Consider the following 18440-nt stretch of genomic DNA (forward strand, 5'->3'; position numbering starts at 1 on the left):
CCGAACTGATAAAAAGGGAGTTCACACACATCACACACTTTCACACAAATTGCTCAGAAATGCTGGATTTAAATGTTTTTCAAACTGCTCAAAATTGCAGACAATCTAAGGGCGGAGCTTACTGGTCAAAGTGATAGATATGTTCCTCATTGATACAGTCATGTTGTGTGCAATGCAATTATAATGAAGTCTACCTGAGGTGGGATTCGAACCAGCAACCCTGTGGTTTCAAGGCAGATGATTAAGCTATCAAGCTATTGAACCTACACACCTGAACTAGTGAAAAGGGACTTCACACACATGACACACTTTCACGCAAATTGCTCAGAAATCCTGGATTTAAATGTTTTTCAAACTGCTCAAAATTGCAGACAATCTAAGGGCAGAGCTTACTGGTCAAAGTGATACATGTGTTCCTCATGAGTCAAGGCACATGTGTAAGCAGGTTTAACGGCTGTCGGCCAAACGAGGCATGACTTTTGCCTGTTTAAAGTTTGCATTTTCAAAAAATTGCTATAGCGCCCCCCTTTGACCAATTGGAGTAAGATTGGTTTCAGTGATACTTGGAAGGACCCTCTACAATATTGCAAAGTGTCAAACAAATGTGAGTCTGCATGTATGTGTTAAGGGCAGATGAATAATTAAAAAAAAGCTGCAATTTTCATTGGCTTATAAAAGCTTAACGTTTTCACTTATGGAAAATCCGCTTGGTTACGTCTGTCGGCATTGGTCCAAAGTTCATGTGTATACAGTTTCGTACAGATTGCTCATAAATCCCAGGAGGAGTAGGCTTTTTACTGCTTTTTACTGCTTTTCATAGAATTCGAAATGGTGGGAGATCTAAAGGTCAGAGGTCAAAAGTCAGAGTGTGAAAGTTGTTAGGCATGAGGAGACGCATGTGTGCATCGAAGTTTCATGGCTGTGGGTCAAACAGGGCATGAGTTGTACCTGTTCAAAGTTGGCATATTTCAATTGAGTGCTACAGCGCCACCCTTTGGCCAATGTTTGTGAGTTTCGGGTTTTCGCCGTTTGGCATAGCCCTCTACCATATTGCCGAATTTCATAAAAAGTGACCACGCGGTTAGGCCAGAACTGGCAAAACCGGCGGAAGAATAATGAACTCTTACAGATGTAATAGGGTTCGAAGCCTGATAGGCTCTCGAAACCTAAATACACAGTTGTTCCCGGTTTGAAAGGTATAACAACGTATAGGTGTGTAACAAGGTGGGTCTCAATGAGCGTGTTGTACTGTACCTGTTGTAGTCAACGAATCGTATGAGGAGAGGGTAGAAGGCGTACAGGTCTCTGATCAGTATGGTGAACTCGTCCAGGATCAGAAGCTCCGACTCGGACATGTCGCCCCGCCCCTCAATCCTGCTGGTCTCCTCGTCCACCATCACCACCACAGCTTTCTGCACAGAATCAGAATCACAATCAGTATTTCAACCACTTAAACCCTCTGTTCTCAGAGAAACAGACTTGAGATACAACTGTACTTGGATCGCTTTCCCCCCTGATTTCGCTTCCCCCCCCCCCACACCATATCTCTTCGCCAAAAATATCTACAAGCGTTGTGAGCTTGTTGATTGGCTATTTTTTACCAATGTTCCCCCCAGATTTTATATTCATGAGTATTTTGTGTTGTTTGTCTATAGTCCCTGAAAACCCAAAATGGTTTGACTGTTACCTTACAGTAAGATAGAATTCTGAAGTAAAACGTTCTATTCTGAAGTGATTGTGGTCGTAATCATTTCCAATTTACATATAAAATCTCAAATGTAAAGTGTCAAACTCTTCACTAAAAAATATTCAAAGTGAAGTTCCACGTAGTGACTTTCGCACGATGACATTTACTTTTCTACGTAGTCTCCCCAAAATGAAACTTCTACGGTGCTTATTTAAATGATATATTTTTTATTTATTTATTTAGTAGAATAGAATGAAAATCCTCACATTTTTTAGTTTCTCCATCAGAGGCAGGAAGTGGGTCTTCAGAAGCTGAGCTTTGGCTTTGCTGATGATTGGCTGAGAGAAGACTTGGGGGTGGGAACAGAGACATGATTGACAGTCAAAAATGTATAATTTTTTACAATCCGCCATCTCCTACTGTACATCGCTGTCTGTCTGCCCCCAACACACACACGCGCGCGCACACACACACACACACACACACACACACACGCACACGGCACACGCACACGCACACGCACACGCACACGCACACACACACACACACACACACACAGTTTCCCAACTATCTCCACACAGAAAACGTTTCACGTTTTCTGAAAATACACAAACCTTTCACCATAGAAACCCAATCCTATCCCCAGCCATGCAGAATGTAACCTCACACGATATATGCTGAGCAGGATCGATAATGGCGGACACAGCGGTGGAACAAACAATAAAAGTACAGCTTGTGAGCAAATCTGCAGTTTACCCCTATTGTAGTGGACTGATGGAGCGGATGGGGACGAAGACCTTGAATTTACACACACACATCCTCAAAGTCTCTCTCTCTCTCACACGCGCGCACACGCACACACACATACACGCACACACAGCTCTCTTGTCCTTCCTCTACCTGCCAGTCGTTTCATCCACGCCCCCTCGTCTATTCCCAGGTTGTTGTAGATGATCTTCAGGATGTTGCCCAGCAGGCTGTTCATGTGTTCGGAGGTCAGGGAGGTACAGCAGCTGTCAGCCGTCTCAGGGTTGCTCTCCGGTCCGTACTCCCACCAGTGAGACATGTAGCTGCACAGCATCGGCAGCACCACCTGAAGAGGACCACAACACCTATCAGTCAAGCAAGCAGGTCGAAATGTACGGACAGTCATTCCAACCTTGATTTAACCACCAGATAGCAAACTATACCAGTGACAGCTTGTAGACAGGAGATAGATTTTCTCATACAGGTATGTTTTTTTTTTGTTTCTTTTCTTTTTTTATCATTTCACTGTCAGATCTGGGCGGCAGTGGCTCAGTAGGTAGAGCAGCTGCCTGGGAAACGGAAGGTTCTACGTTTGATTCCCTGCTCCCCCTGGGTTAGTGTTGAAGTGTCCTTGAGCAAGACACAGGAACCCCTAATTGCTCCCGATGAGCTGGTTGGTGCCTTGCATGGTTTCCTCCGCCATCGGTGTATGACTGTGTGTGTGAATGGGTGAATGTAATGCACAATCTATGTAAAGCGCTTTCAATAAAAGTGGTATATAAATGCACCATTTACCATTAACCATTTGAGCAAGACACTGAACCCCTAATTGCTCCCGATGAGCTGGTTGGTGCCTTGCATGGTTTCCTCCGCCATCGGTGTATGACTGTGTGTGTGAATGGGTGAATGTAATGCACAATCTATGTAAAGCGCTTTGGATGAAAGGGCTATATAAATGCACCATTTACCATTTGAGCAAGACACTGAACCCCTTATTGCTCCCGATGAGCAGCAGGTTGGCGACTTGCATGGTTTCCACTGCCGTGAATGTGTGGGTGAATGTAAAGCACATTGTAAAGTGCTTTGGATAAAAGGTATATAAATGCACCATTTACCATAGCCCCATTACGAACCTCTCACTCCGCTATACAGCGACAAGATAAGGTTCCACTAGGATGTCTACCGGAAAACGCCGGCAAAGGGTCCGTGGATTACCTTTTTCGCCACATCGTATCCAAAAACGAATGGTAGTTAAATCGCTTATTTAATCAGTCTGTGGCCATGTTTCCCATTCAACCCGGAATAACCCCCTACGTCAGATGCCAGTTCGGCTACAATGTGAAAACATGGCCACAGGCTGACTAAATCAGCGATTTAAGCGGTCGTTTCGCCCCTGTCTAAAAAGTTAGAGTTCCGGAACATCCTCAAACATCTGTAGAATTCGGGGACTACCATTCGTTTTTGGATAGGATGTGGCGAAAAAGGTAATACACGGACCCTTTGCCGGTGTTCCACCGATTCCGGTAGACATCCTAGTGGAACCTCATCACGGAGCTGTATAGCGGAGTGAGAGGTTCCTAATGGGGCAACATTTACCATTTTGTCACCACAAGTATACGGTCGGTGTGCCTAGTCCTTACCTCCATGACATGGGGCATCTGTGTGTATCTTATGCCAGACTCAGACAGCTCCATGATCTCCTCCAGAGACTTCTCCAAGGATGGGATCAGAGGACACACCTCCCCGACCTGGGCAGGAAGACCTAGAGCTGAGAGGTGGGGGAAGAGAAGAGAAATTAATCCCACCCGCATTAGTTCAAACTGCTCAGATTTGTAAACAGGAGCTAAATCCCAAACCAGATTATTTTAGGGAACGGTCATTTTGGTCACTCAATGTCCTGCAAGGACGCCGTCCGAGTTGGCCAGATTTCGTTTTTTTGCGTTGTTCCTACAATGCCCCCTCATGTGAATCAAAGGACCACAATGGAAATAAGCCTTAGGGCTTTGTTGTGTTGTGTCCTTTTTTATGCAGTGTATGCCCATTATTTTTCAATAAACATTTCAATCAATCAATCAGTGAGGTGGACGGAATCCTTTATCATGTGATGCAAAATGAGTTCTTCCCCAGCTAATCACAGCGGTTTTGAGGACGACTGGTTTCTAACACACAAGAGGGGAAAATGATCACATTACAGATGGCAGCATACTTTACCAGCGATCTCCGCAAATTGTTTACATCAACCTCCGACATGCTTTGACATAAGGGGTCTCAGACATTTTGCCCTTTCTGGCAACAGACACAGTGAACAAAGTGTGTGCTATCTCACTCCATGAATGAATTGCCATCTGGTTGTGTTTGTAGTCGCTCAGAGAGGGATTATAGAGGTTTGTACTAGAGCCCTGCATCGGGAATGGGATGTGGCGGGTCCCATGCCAGCCAACGCATATCTTTCTTGAGTGGCCGTTTTTTAAATACCTGTCGGTGGGTATGGCCATCAAAATATGTAAAATAAAATCCTGCACCGTCAATTAAAAAAAATAATCCTGCACCGTCGGATATAGCGCAGGTTTTGTGATGTTTTTGAGTCCCTCTAGAAATGTTACAGGAATATGCGATACTAGACGTTAATATTGGAGAGACTATGTGGGACTAAACACTGAATTTTTTTGTCGCGGGCGGGAGGGGCAGTCAGAAATTAACTGCGGGCGGTCAGAGTGGGTGACAGCAGGACTAAGAGATCTGTATGCAAAATCATACAGTACATATCTCAAAGAATGACAAACCCCATAAACTCATCCCCTAAAATGCCACCAACACAGCTAGGGTTGCCAACCGTCCCGTATTAGCCGGGACGCCCCGTATTTGAGCCAAAAGGGGCGTGTCCCGTACGGGACTTTGCTTGTCCAGGACTCCGGTGTAAAGGGAAAAATAAAAAATATATTTCTGTTTGCGCACACTGCAGTGTGTCTGGCTGCGTGTTTGTGTGCTGTATGCGAAGGGCGCTAGGACCGCTCAGTTGACAGGGCAGGCACAGTGCTCGCACGCGTGGGTGTGTGTGTGTGTGTGAGATTTTCTTCGGTGGGCGCGCCATCATTGTTTGTGTGGCATGTCAGCCTGTTCCCAACCCTAACCCTAACACCGAAATAAAGTAACAAAAAAAGTAACTTTATCCGCGGTAAACCCCAAAAAAATCGCGCGCGCACGAGGGACACGCGCGCGTGCATGTGTCCCGTTTCTCCAGTTCTGGATGTTGGAAACCCTAAACACAGCCTTGTGGACCAGTCATGCTCTTGCACAGCATTTCCACGTCTTGCGAAAGCCTGAAGGACCTTCTTCAAGTATTGTAGCAAACAACTGCCATGGTAGGATTGGACACAGACCTTTTGGGGCAGGGTTTTGGTTAAGGTCAATTTCACGCACGCACGCACGCACGCACGCACACACACACACACACACACACACACACACACACACACACACACACACACACACACACACACACACACACACACACACACACACACACACACACACACACACACACACACAAGTGTTCTGTACCTGCCCTGTCTTTGGCTCCTTTGGTGTTGTATATGGAGTAGGTGTTGAACTTGTTGAGCTGAGGTTCCAGGAAGGCCACAGGAAAGGCTGCTGAGAATGCAGCCAAACACTGTCCTAAAGCTGGACGTTGTCTGCAGCCCAACAGGACATGAACAGGTGAGGGAGGGAGGAAGGGAAGGAAGGAAGGAAGGAAGGAAGGAAGGAAAATGAAGAGGAGAGGAAATGAACACGGAGGGAAAGGGATGAGGAATGTACAAGAGGAAGAGAAAAACAATGTGAAACACATTTGTAAACACATCTCATCTATTCTCTATAGTCACCAGGTTTCAACATGGGCTTCCAGTGTGGAAACAAAATATCTACCACTCATTCAAATCCTCCATGGCCAAGGGAGATAATAGTCTTCAGCGTGCACACGCACACGCACACATACACACACGCTTACGCGCACACGCACACGCACACACACTAATTTACCTTTCTACATAGATGCTCTTATTGGTGCCCAGAGAGTAGAGGCTGTTAAGAATTCTGTAGCAGGACACCTGGACATCATCCACTGGAGGACAGGTCAGAGAGAAGATCGATCAGTCAGTCAATCAATCAATCAATCAATCAATCAATCAATCAACCAACCAACCAGCGAGTTAGATGATTAACCAAACTACTAACCATTCAACCACTGATCAAACAATTACATACTGTATCAGAACCACCACTAAAATCCAGTTTGGTAAAAAAAAAACGAAGTATTACATTAGCCTTAATTTCTGCATCTAAATATCATCAACATCATCCTCCTCCTCCTCATCATCACCATCCTCATCATGACGTACACATGAGGTCTTCCCCGAACAGGTTCTGTCCGATGTGCTCAAACAGGGAGGAGAGCACAGGGAGGAGGGCGAAGGTGGTGTAGTTGATGATCTGCGTGACGCCGCGGGGCTGCGTCCTGGTGTGCGTGAACTGGCCCAGCTTCAGGTTCTCCAGCGTCTTCCCCAGGTCCTCCGCCGCGTTCTCGAAGAACGCCCGTAACGCCGCCTTCACCGTCTCCAGGCCGGTCTTCATTAAAGTCCTGGGAGGTAAGATTGGGTTTCAGGTCTTACTTTTTTCCCCTTCAAATCTGCTAATCTATGAATTTGTCCGGTTCTTAAATGGATTTCAGACTTGCATTAGAGATAGCTGATGTTTTCAATTTGCCAACGGTTGTTGTTGGTTGTTGTTGTTGCTTTGTTTACTTGGCAGTAGAGAATAAACTTTTCCCTAAAATGGCCAGTTAGCATTACAGTATATTGGTGTCTTTGACACAAAAGCACTATAGCAGGCAGAAGCTTGCTAGTTTACTGAGGTATTCACTTAGTTCACAGGTTCATTCCATTCACTGCTTAAACCTGGAACACAGTACATTGGCCGCAGTATCAAGGAGCATTCAATTATGCACGCACACGCACCACACACACACACACACACACACACACACACACACACACACACACACACACACACACACACACACACACACACACACACACACACACACACACACACACACACACAGTTGCACCCACCTTGCATCGAGTGTCTGCCCCAGTATATGCAGACAGTTGACTATAGAAGTGGCATCATTACCTGAGAGAACAGTGAAGGGAGCATGTATTGGGTATCAATACACAAAAACACAGAAGATAACGTGAAAAAAGTAGCGACTTTGAGTTCAGCATCCTCTGTTAACGTACAAAGGATTTAAACGTGTGCAAACTAGCCTGTACAGTAGACTAGGCTGGAAACTCCACTTTGATGACTGATGACATGAGTATACAATTGCACAGCAGACCGCTCTATCCTCTATCCATCACATGGTATCATAAGTGGAAGTACAGTACACCCCATAAGATACAGCACACACATGCACGCCATGAGCAGATGACCATACACTTGCACACACGTGTGTATGTATATGCACACACACACATATGAGAACATGCACACACACGCAGACATAATACTCTATATCTTTTTGCATGCACACATGCATGCATGTAATCCATGCACACTCCATAAACAACTTGGACATTCACTCTCATACGAACATGCTTTCTTTATGTTATTAGTGTGGCAATTGACCACACATTTGAATTGCATATTGAGGGGACTCTACTCAATGCAGCAACAAAAGATATTTTACTTCGACCCATAGGGGACACCACACATGTGAAGAGTCTTAACTGTATGTTAAACACGAATTGGTTTTGGACCAATCTCCTCCAAATTACTTACACATGATCTCGGGACATGTGACAATGAGCACCAATCACCATCCAATGGCTTCCAAAATTAAGGGGAGGGGCGTATTTATAATATAAAATGCCATATCATGAACGCAACATCCAGTCAACTCCAAAACAAAGCAAAGCTTGTGTACACCATTGATTGAGAATTCTAAATACATTGGCTGACGTCAATGTTGTTTTGAAACTAAAATTGAATTGGCAGTAAATTGCTCTAACAACAAAAAAGGTCTTTAGTCAGCAACGTTTCACATTTAGCCAAGTTTCTTCCGTCTGCCATTAGTAATGAATATATCGTCGGTGTCCAGCCAGGACCAGCTAACTCCATTTTCAGTTTTTTTTTTTTTTTTCATAAATCAAGGCTATTGAACACCCTTTAGGTCTGTGTAAAATATCAAAACATTTGAACCAATGAAAAGTATTAAAAAGCGCCTCTGACGAAAACTCCCAACTCCATTGGATCCTCAAACTGTCCGTCAAAAACAAACAACTCCCCCCTCTCCTCTACAGCGCTGCTTTTCAACAGCATGAGTAGAGCGCGTTGCGCAGTGAACGAGGAGGAGGATCACGTAAACAAGCTCCCCGTAGTCTGTTAAAACTATGCAGTGTACCTGTTTATCAAACTTAGCACTGACGCTAATGTTATGAAAACAAGTAATTATATTTCTAAAATCTATTAAGTGTTTAATGAGGAGAGCAATGTGACAAGAAGAAAGGCGTTCATAGCATTTCTGTCGCGCTATTCTACTACCTCTTTGCAGAAGTTATTGTAAAATTTAAAGTCCTGTTTATTATTGTAGGCCTATACAGTACATGCTTGGGCAGCTTTCTTATTGAATCCATTGATTAATTATCAGCGAATGAAATATATAAGTAGGGACATAAAGTCTCTCTGCTCAAAGCAAGAGTTCAACAGGGTCTGCCAACTCTACAACAAAAATGGTTCAGGTTTACTGTCCTGAAAGCTCAGAGAAGCTTAAAGTGCAAAGATGGCAAAACTCAAGAGTACTGGTACAGAGGGGGCTTCAGGGGGGGGGGGGGGGTAGGAGGGGACTGCGTGGGGGGGAGGGGCAGTTGGGGGGTGAGAGTATTATGTAAAGTGAGAGACAAGTAGAAAGATGGAAACAGAGGGAGGAAGGAGAAATTGGGAGGAAGGGGCGATCCTTCATGAGGACGGGTGGAATTAGACATGGAAGGAAGAACAGAGGAGAAGAGGGCGGAATGGATGGATGGTGGTGGGGTGGGTGGGGGGGAAAAGGTAGGGAGGGAGAGAGACTGGGGGAGTGGAAGTTCAGTGGAAGTGAACAAAGGAAGGTGAGGGGAGAGTGTTTTTGATAGAATGGCGAGAGTGAGGACAGACATAATGAGAAGGAGGGCAGTGAGTGAGTACATGAGAGCCCTCCACATCCCCATATTCAGTAGTGAATCCAGGAATCAGGATAGCCTTCATAATCCGCTTAGGAAACTTCAGCAGGCGTCGGCCATGGTCCAATGGCCTATGCATGACACCATCTTGACAGTCACATAGACATATCATGTATACATAGTTTCAATGTCATTAGTTGAGCCACAAAGCCATTGCGAGAGTACAGTAATGAGCCTTTCTGCCTGTCTGTAGTACAAGATACAATGACATCAGATCGGGAATGCGATTGATACAAGAATGAGCATGAGATGGTAATGAGATTGTGAGATTGATATGAGAATAAGAATGCCCGTGCTGAGACATGCCCAGGTCAAAGACATTGTTTACAACAGCTTGTACCAAAAGCACTAGAAGTGCTTTTCCATTAAGCACACGTGGCATACACAGCGAGTGCACGCCTCATTTAATTCCTTTAAAGTGGCCCTTTGAGTCTCGCTGATTGAACTGCAGTGTAATGATATCCAGACGAAAACACACAACAGTTCATTACAGGTGGATTAAGGAGCCAATGTAGACAACATGCTTGTTCCAACAGGCCGGAGACATAATATTACCGGACAAAATAATACATTTCCTCTTGGTGAATGACAGGTGAAACGGCATTCACTAAATATTGTACCCAGATCTGTATCCACAGCAGTGGTTCCAAACAGTTTTTCCTTGGGGCCCCTCCGAACAGACAGAACACACTCCTGGTGCATTGCCATGGCGACACAGAACTTCAATCATACTGTAAGTCCTTTAAATATGACACAGGATAACGCCAATGGACATTATTGGCTTCAGATTACATCCAAGTTAGATTATAATAAACTTCTTTGATGCTACTCTATGGCTTTTTAGCGTTTACCTTTTTTCAATTTTTGTAAAGGCCAGTTTAGCGAGACTTAATGAAATTCCGATACTTTAGGTATTTTATTTTATGTTATCACAGATAACATCTAAGTCCCTAAATTCCCCATTTCTATCAAATTCCATGACCTGTGGCCGCACCAAGGGGAAGGGGATGAAGCCATATTGGGAAGCACTGTTTACTTAATCTTCATGTGAACTAACATTTACCAGTTCTATTTCCAGAAAATAAAAAGTCCAGATAAATCAAACACGGGTAGAAACGCACGGTAGCAGACTTAGCATCAGCAGTAGCATGCTAGTAACAGGCACACACTCATGGTCCTTACCAAATAAGGATATCCTATGTCTGACAAGAACTCCCAGTTTGCAGAAAAGACTGAAGAGAGAGAGAGAGAGAGAGAGAGAGAGAGAGAGAGAGAGAGAGAGAGAGAGAGAGAGAGAGAGAGAGAGAGAGAGAGAGAGAAAGAAAAGAGAGAAAGAAAGAAAGAGAAAAAGCAGAGAGGAGAGGAGAAACAAAAGGCAAGAAAGGGGGGTAATAAAATGAAAATTGACAACGAGACAGTCAAATATGGTCACTTGCAGAGACGGAAGACAAAAAGGAAACAGAAAAATGAGACGGACACAAACAAAGAGTAGACAAGACAAAGATGACTAAGTGAAACAGTGATGAAACAGTAGAGCTGTTTGACGTCTGTGTGGTAGTGACATCAAAGTACTCAGCATGAGTTCTTTTGTACAACACACTTGAACACAGCAGGGTGGGTTGCTTGAAATACACTTTCTGAACAGTGACTTTTAAAGGGAATAGTTCACCCCCAAAATTGCTTTTTTTCTACCGATTACTCACCCCACGGAGCCTTGAATTGAGGGAGATTTTTTTGTTTTTGTCGCATTCCTCTCCGGTAGGAGACTCAAAGAGTCTCCATTGAGTCTCCTACTGGAGACTCCGCCGGTCATCAAATTAATGGCTCGGAATGCGACAAAAAACAAAAAATCTCCATGAATTCAATGCTTCATGGGGTGTGTAATTCATAGAAAATATGATTTTTTTTAGGGTGAACTATCCCTTTAAGCCTGATCTATACTTGGGGGCACGCCGGGTGTCGCGTGTTGAAAACAGCCGATCTTCAAGCTCACAATGCGAAGCAATGTGGCACATTGTGAGCTTGTAGATCTGCTATTTTCGGTGCGCAACACCGGTGTGTAACTGTTATTATAGTATTAAACATGTAGGCCGCAATATTGCAAGTCAATCTTTTTTGGTGAGAAATCGTTTCTTGGCATTTTGCCTCAGCAGGAACTTCCTCCCAAAGCTAGCAAACAAAGCTATTTGTGTAAACGACATGAACTTCAATACTAGACGGACCTTTATTGATCCGGGATGTGACAAATCTCTCATTTCCTGGCTAACAAAGACAGTAGTTAAGTTTTCATAAAAGCAGATCGACTTGCCCATTGGAGCCACGACAGCATTCAAATCTGCAGTTTAGAGGTAATATTCTTTGCTTTATTACTTTATTACTGCCTTGCGGAGTCAGGCAGTAATACAAGTACTAACTTTAGAAACTTTGAAAATACCCCTGAGCTCTTTTAACCCATTCAATCCCGGAACGCATCTACAAATGTCTTCTAAATCCTAACAGGTTTCTGAAAAATGTATGTTTAAGTGGTGCTCAAACTTTTTCATGTCAAGGACCACCCAAAATTATATGTATTTAGCCGCGGACCCCCATCTCAAAATATTTAGTTCCAGGGACCCCCAGAAGCAAAGATTTGAGTTACAAAAATATATATATTCAAAGATTTTCACAAATTTTCACGATTTTTCAAAAAATAGCCAAAGTATAAAATAATGGTGATAGCTAAAATCTAAAATGACACAGACACGTTGCCGGATTGAATGGATTAAAAATCACCCTGGATTGTGTCAGGGTACAACCTACCCCCTCTCAATCTTTTATTAAAGAGCAATGGCACTGCTCATCAGGGTGACATAAAAGATTACAGGATTTGACATATTCCTCATTTCCCGGCTAACAAAGACAGTAATTAAGTGTTCATGAATGCATATAGACTCAGCCAGGACAGCATCCAAATCTGCAATTTAGTGGTAATATTCTTTCCTTTATGTTAGGGCAGAAAATAATTATATTGTACCGCTACTAATGGTTCTTTTAATTTTAGTGTCACAAAGCCCACTTGGCCAGTTCTCGTGGGTATGCAAGACAAAGGCTATAGCATTGCTTCTCAAAGTTGGGTCCGCGGACCCCCAGGGGTCCTTGGGGGAGGGGGGGGGGGGGTGCAGGGGGTCCCCAGATAAATGTGTTGATATAGCGTCAATCATTTTAACCACTTTATCCATTTATATGTTGGCTGTTATATATTTGAAAAATATCTAAAATGTTTGAAAAGTGTTGAATAATTTTGATAAATCATAGAATTCGTTTTTTTTTTAACATAAATCTTCTCTTCTGGGGGTCCCTGGCACAAAACATTTCAGATGGGGGTCCGTGGGCAAATATATATATATATCAATTTGGGGGTCCTTGACATGAAAAAGTTTGAGAACCACTGGGCTATAGTAATGATATAAGATAATCTTATGGATGTTGGTGTCAATTGGTCACCTGGTCACCATCTCCTTCTCTTTGTTGGAGGCGTGGCCACCACTGCTGATTGGTCGGACGGGAGTGGAAAGGAAATAGAACTGGTGGTTCTTGAAGTACTGGTCCACCAATGGCAAGACAACCTGTGGGTCATATGGTTGCATTACTTTGTGATTGATTGATTGAACGGTTATTGAAAATGACTTCAAAAGGATAAATACACAAGAAAGCACATAGGCTTGTTTCCATTGTGGTCCTTTTGGGGAAGCAACAATACATTACAAATACAATACAAGGACAAAAAACAAAAAAACTTAGTTTTGTTGCCCTGTCCCCCATACTTTTGGGAAAAGGGGGCAGGGAGCAAAAATACATTACAAATATGAAACAAGGACAAAAGATTAAAAATCAGTCAAGATCAGTCCTTGGTTTAATATTAAGTCCTATTATTGGCCAACCATCTTTCATATACAAGTCTACAAGTCTACTAGACTAAGGAAATGTGTGAAGAGAGCTGTCTAATAGTTTGCACAAAACTAACCTAAAATAAAACATACATGCAGGAATGCAAGAATTGTGCTTTTGCTGTTATATCTTGTTAATATCTTTTAATCGTTTCTACACATTGTATTTGTATGACAGCGGTTCTCAAAGTTGGGAGTCCAAGGGACCCTCAGGGTTCCTTGAGGGGGTTCCAAATGGACCCTTACAGGTCTGTAAACTCTTGACAGTATGGGTTGTCCTTGAAATGAAACAGTTTGAGAACCACTGCTTTAGCCCTTTCAGACCGAGAACGCATCTGTGTCATTTTAAGATTTCTTTGGCTATTCAAAAATAGCAGATATACAAGCTCATAGCACGGCACTCAATCTGCTATTTTTGAAAAATCTTGAAAATGTGTGCAAATCTTTGAATATATAGTATTTTAAAGCGAACAATTTGCTTCTGAGGGTCCCTGGAACAACATATTTTGAGATGGGGCCAAATACATATAATTTTGGGGGCCCTTGACATGAAAAAGTTTGAGAACCACTGATATTATAGTTAATATATATATATAGTTAAAAATAGGATTGGATTTAGAAGACATTTGTAGAATCCCCCCAGAAGCAAAGATTTGAGTAAACGTTTTTTCTAAAATAGCCAAGAAATCTTAAAATGACACAAATGATGCTTTCCCGGTCTTAAAGGGTTAGTTTATAATGGCTTGTCATGTTGCCTGCCAGGCCCCAGACCTTTCCAAAGAACTTGATCTGCTGCTCGTGTGGAACTGGAACCTTTTCTCCTTTGGGTTTCGTTCCCACATCTGAGGCACAGAGGGGAGAAGAAAAGAAGAAAACACTGATTGTGTTTACATAATTAGCATGCACATTCCTGGCATGTCATGTGAACCTTGTCTTATGCGATGGTGAAAATGGGCCGGAACCCCAAGGCCCAAAACTCTCACCATACTCCATAAAGTGCTGGTGGGCCTGGTCTACATATGTGATGAGCTGCTGGAGGAAGGTGTAGGCAAAACGTTTCTCTATCGCCGGCGTGTCCAACTCCTGCACCTTCCCACCTCTGGGAAGAAAACATAATTAATACAATAAATACATTTACTTAAGTATTGCACTTCAGTACAATTTTAAGGTATTTTTTACTTTACTGGAGTATTTCCAATTTTCAATACTTTTACTTCTACTCCACTACATCTCAAAGGCAAATATTGTACTTTTACTACAATTATTTGAAAACTTACTAGTTATTAGTTAATTTGCAGATATTAGAATTATTATATTATAAAACATACCTTAACCACTTTAGCCCTTTTTTATACATAAGCTTTTTGAAAATAGACGATCTAAAGGCTCACAACGCGTCGCATCAACACGTGTTGTGAGCTTGTAGATCTGCTATTTTCAAACATTTTAGTACTTACTTTTGGTACTAGTATATTTTGATGCCAATATGTTTGTACTTTTACTCAAGTAACATTTTGAACACAGGTCTTTTAGTTGTAATAGAGTATTTTGATATTGTGGTATTGCTACTTTTTTGCTACTATTTTAGTGAGACGTTAAATTAATCGGCCACAATGTCTCACTGTGACTCACCTGGACACTGTGTATCCATTGATCTGGAGGAATTTGAGGATGTCTTGGGCCTTTTCTCTGTCTTTGGATTTCTCTTTGGCAGTGAGGGTGTCGTAGGGCACCAGCAAGGGATGGCTCCCTCCACCTGGAGACCCCCAGAGCATGTTAACAGTACACTGTACAATCCTGAGTGTTCATTTCACTCTCAGGGGGGGGGGGGGGGGGGTACAAATAGAACAAAATGGACCTGTAACTCTAGGAGTGTACAAAACAAATCTAACCAAATGGATTTGGTTAAAAAAAACACTGTACACTCTTAAGGTCCTTACACACCGGGCGACACCGGCGAAAATAGCGAATATACGCAAAATTCGGACTCGTTCCGAATAATTAAAAAACGCTTTTTCGCTTCGCTTTTTCGCTTTTTCGCTCCATGTACGGAGCCATTGACTTTATAAGGTTTTAAAAAAAAACGCATTATTCGCACGAAAAAATCGCCCCGGTGTGTAACAACCTTTAGAGTTAAATCAACACAATCAAGCACACAATCAAATCCAGAGTTGTTGCTTTTTTTCTCGCTTAACTCTTAAAATTAGACTTAACAAGACACTTATTACACTCTGACAGTTAGAAATGAACACTTTAGATTTTACCGTGTATAGGCTCACATGCTGTTAGCTTGATGCCAGTCAGAACATGTATTTTTATTAAAAAAGACGAATAAGCAACAGTCATTCTCCTTTTAAACAGAGCAGCAGTATAGAACAGACGACGGGACAGACACACCCATTCACAGTCAAACAGTGCCACCTGCTGGCTGCAGCGAACATAAACCGTGACCGCACATCACACACACACCATCTGAACTGGAGGCAAAGCGAGGATAACAGGATCTGACAATAAAAGGGGCTGTTTCTTTGTGTTTAAACGTTAATCCCCTTAGCAGACGAACAGTGTGTGGCAGCCAACAGGGAACATCTCCACGGGGCCTTAAACCAAATAAGGGCTCAAATATTAAGGATTTCCGAGGTTGGGAGGTCCCTGTAATCCGCTGTTTTCTCCAAACACAACGGCATGACCCCAAAACAAATCAATACCCCCTTCCTGTGTGATTGATATTAAAACCACCACACTGTGGACTCTCCAAGTCCCAAACCATTAAGAGGAAACTTGTGACCATCGATACATTTTAAATCTTAGATATGTCAAAATAGGCTTTGGATAGTCTATTGGTTAGGTATTCGACTTTATAGTTGTACTTATGTTGTTAGTTAGGCTTAAATTAGGTATGGTATTTGTAGGCAGCTGTATATTGTACAGTATGTCGTATTTTCAGTTTTTGTCATGATGTTGTTGTGATGTTTTTATACTGTATGTGGGACTATGGATGGAAATGAGCGTCTAGCTAAATCCGACATGTTACACGAGATCATGTTCAATTGATTGAATTCTTGTAAATGTATTGAATGTTCATTAACGTGCACTGTCCCATGAATAAACAAATAAAGTCAAGTAAAGAAAACTAAGTTTGATTAAGGGAACTACATGCTTTGACAGTGTGAGGAGGACCTGTTAGTAAAATGCAGTATGTACCTTTGGCTTCTAGCTCCAACTTCTTCTTCTTAGCCCAGATATTATGATAGTTCTCCGCAAGCAGCTCGGCCATAGACTGCAGAAATACCATGTTAAAGTTGAGTGCAGAGAGTTACTACGATCGATCAAAAAGATATATCACGTGTCACCCCTGCATGCGTGTGTGTGTGCGTGCGTGTGTGTGTGTGTGTGCGTGCGTGTGTGACGTGTGTGTCACTTACATGTAGGTCTCTGGAGAGTGTCACATTGCTCATGTCTATTGGCCTGGGGCTGAACCCAGGAGCTCCTTCAAAAGACTGCTGGGGAAAAAAGAAATGTGTGGATTTGAGCAATGGGTAGAAATGTGTTGGTTGTGTGCGTACGTGCGTACTCGTGTAGCTTTTTTATCTATTTGATTTAATATTTATTTAACCACGGTAAAACCATGTTGGGAATGTAATCTCTTTTTTAAAGTGGGCTCTGGCCATGAAGGCAGCAAACAAACAAATAAAAACAAGAAAATAAAGGCCTTTGCAGACAGGGTGCGATTTTCCGCACGGAAAAAACACATAATATCATTTTTCAAATGCATGCATGGTTCTCAATGACCTCATGCACACCCCGTGCGGTGATGCGATACGGCGATGCGATGCGTTTTTTTTCAATCGAACCCAGTTCGATTTGTGCGTTTTTCCACATGCGTTTTTCCGCGTGCGTTTTTTCGCACCCTGTGTGCAAAGGCCTTAAAAGTGCATAGAGTTTGAAAACTAGACATAAAATTACAAACTTGAGCACTCCTTGGCAAGGTGTCACATTTGTTTGCTAAAAGGATCAATTCCAGTGATGGAATCTAAACTGTATCATGTACAGTATGTGCACACTTTGTCAATATAAAAATATCAATCAATCAATTAACATCTTATTGAAGTAGATTCTAAGAGTACGGTGCAGCATAGCAGAAAGCATGTTTCCCAAACGCAGTTCTCGAATGATATGAGACATAATTTAGTGATCTCAGATTATAAGGTCCACATTGTTAAATGAGTAATGTGCTTTTGTAACCTGGTAACTGCCCAAGGATACTTTTGTATAAAAACAAATACCAATAAATAAAAATAAAATGTCTTCAACAGTTTTTACAACAGCGTTAACAACTTAAACCCTCTAGACTGGAACAAAGTTGGCTCTGTACTTTGACAGTTTTTCCCCCGTCTACAACAAATCTCTCTCAGAAATAGCCACAAGCAAGATCTGCTATTGGCTAATGTTTCCCCCAGAATATGGATGCTGGGGTCCAAGTGGTTAACAGCGTGCACTACCTGGCTAGCCAGTGATATTCTGCGGGACTTGTTATGTAGGGTAGTAGCAGGGTCTGCTTCTTTCATCCTCTCGATGCCCCAGCTCCACGACAACATGGTCTTCAAAGACTCTTTGATTGGCCAGCGGTACAGCTCCTTGTCCTGAACAGACACAAACAAACTTGACCGTTAGACAAGCACACCCTTACAGGTCCATTTTGTTTGTCACATGCTGTATGTAAAGTACAATCTCTGACTTTAGTTTAGTTTACTCAGTTAATTTGATAGGGACAGTGTCCAATTTGAACTTTAATCTGCGGTCCCT

General features: G+C 42.6%; 1 protein-coding gene across 1 annotated transcript in view; it reads right to left on the minus strand.

The window, feature by feature from the left end:
* The window catches only part of ryr2a (ryanodine receptor 2a (cardiac)), a gene marked incomplete at its 5' end in the record, with an annotated part of 278974 nt that overhangs the window by 66248 nt on the left and 194286 nt on the right, over positions 1–18440 (minus strand). Inside the window, 16 exons of the mRNA XM_084078200.1 lie at positions 1255–1412; positions 1954–2036; positions 2588–2780; positions 4075–4202; positions 5996–6126; positions 6473–6554; positions 6832–7070; positions 7564–7624; positions 10891–10940; positions 13192–13313; positions 14406–14476; positions 14618–14733; positions 15267–15390; positions 16839–16914; positions 17060–17134; positions 18134–18277. Coding sequence (XP_083934326.1) covers positions 1255–1412; positions 1954–2036; positions 2588–2780; positions 4075–4202; positions 5996–6126; positions 6473–6554; positions 6832–7070; positions 7564–7624; positions 10891–10940; positions 13192–13313; positions 14406–14476; positions 14618–14733; positions 15267–15390; positions 16839–16914; positions 17060–17134; positions 18134–18277 — 1853 coding nt within the window. The remainder of the gene's footprint in view (positions 1–1254; positions 1413–1953; positions 2037–2587; positions 2781–4074; positions 4203–5995; positions 6127–6472; positions 6555–6831; positions 7071–7563; positions 7625–10890; positions 10941–13191; positions 13314–14405; positions 14477–14617; positions 14734–15266; positions 15391–16838; positions 16915–17059; positions 17135–18133; positions 18278–18440) is intronic.

This window comes from Gymnoscopelus microlampas (assembly GCF_963454915.1).
Source record: "Gymnoscopelus microlampas genome assembly, chromosome: 14".
Lineage (NCBI taxonomy): Eukaryota > Metazoa > Chordata > Actinopteri > Myctophiformes > Myctophidae > Gymnoscopelus > Gymnoscopelus microlampas.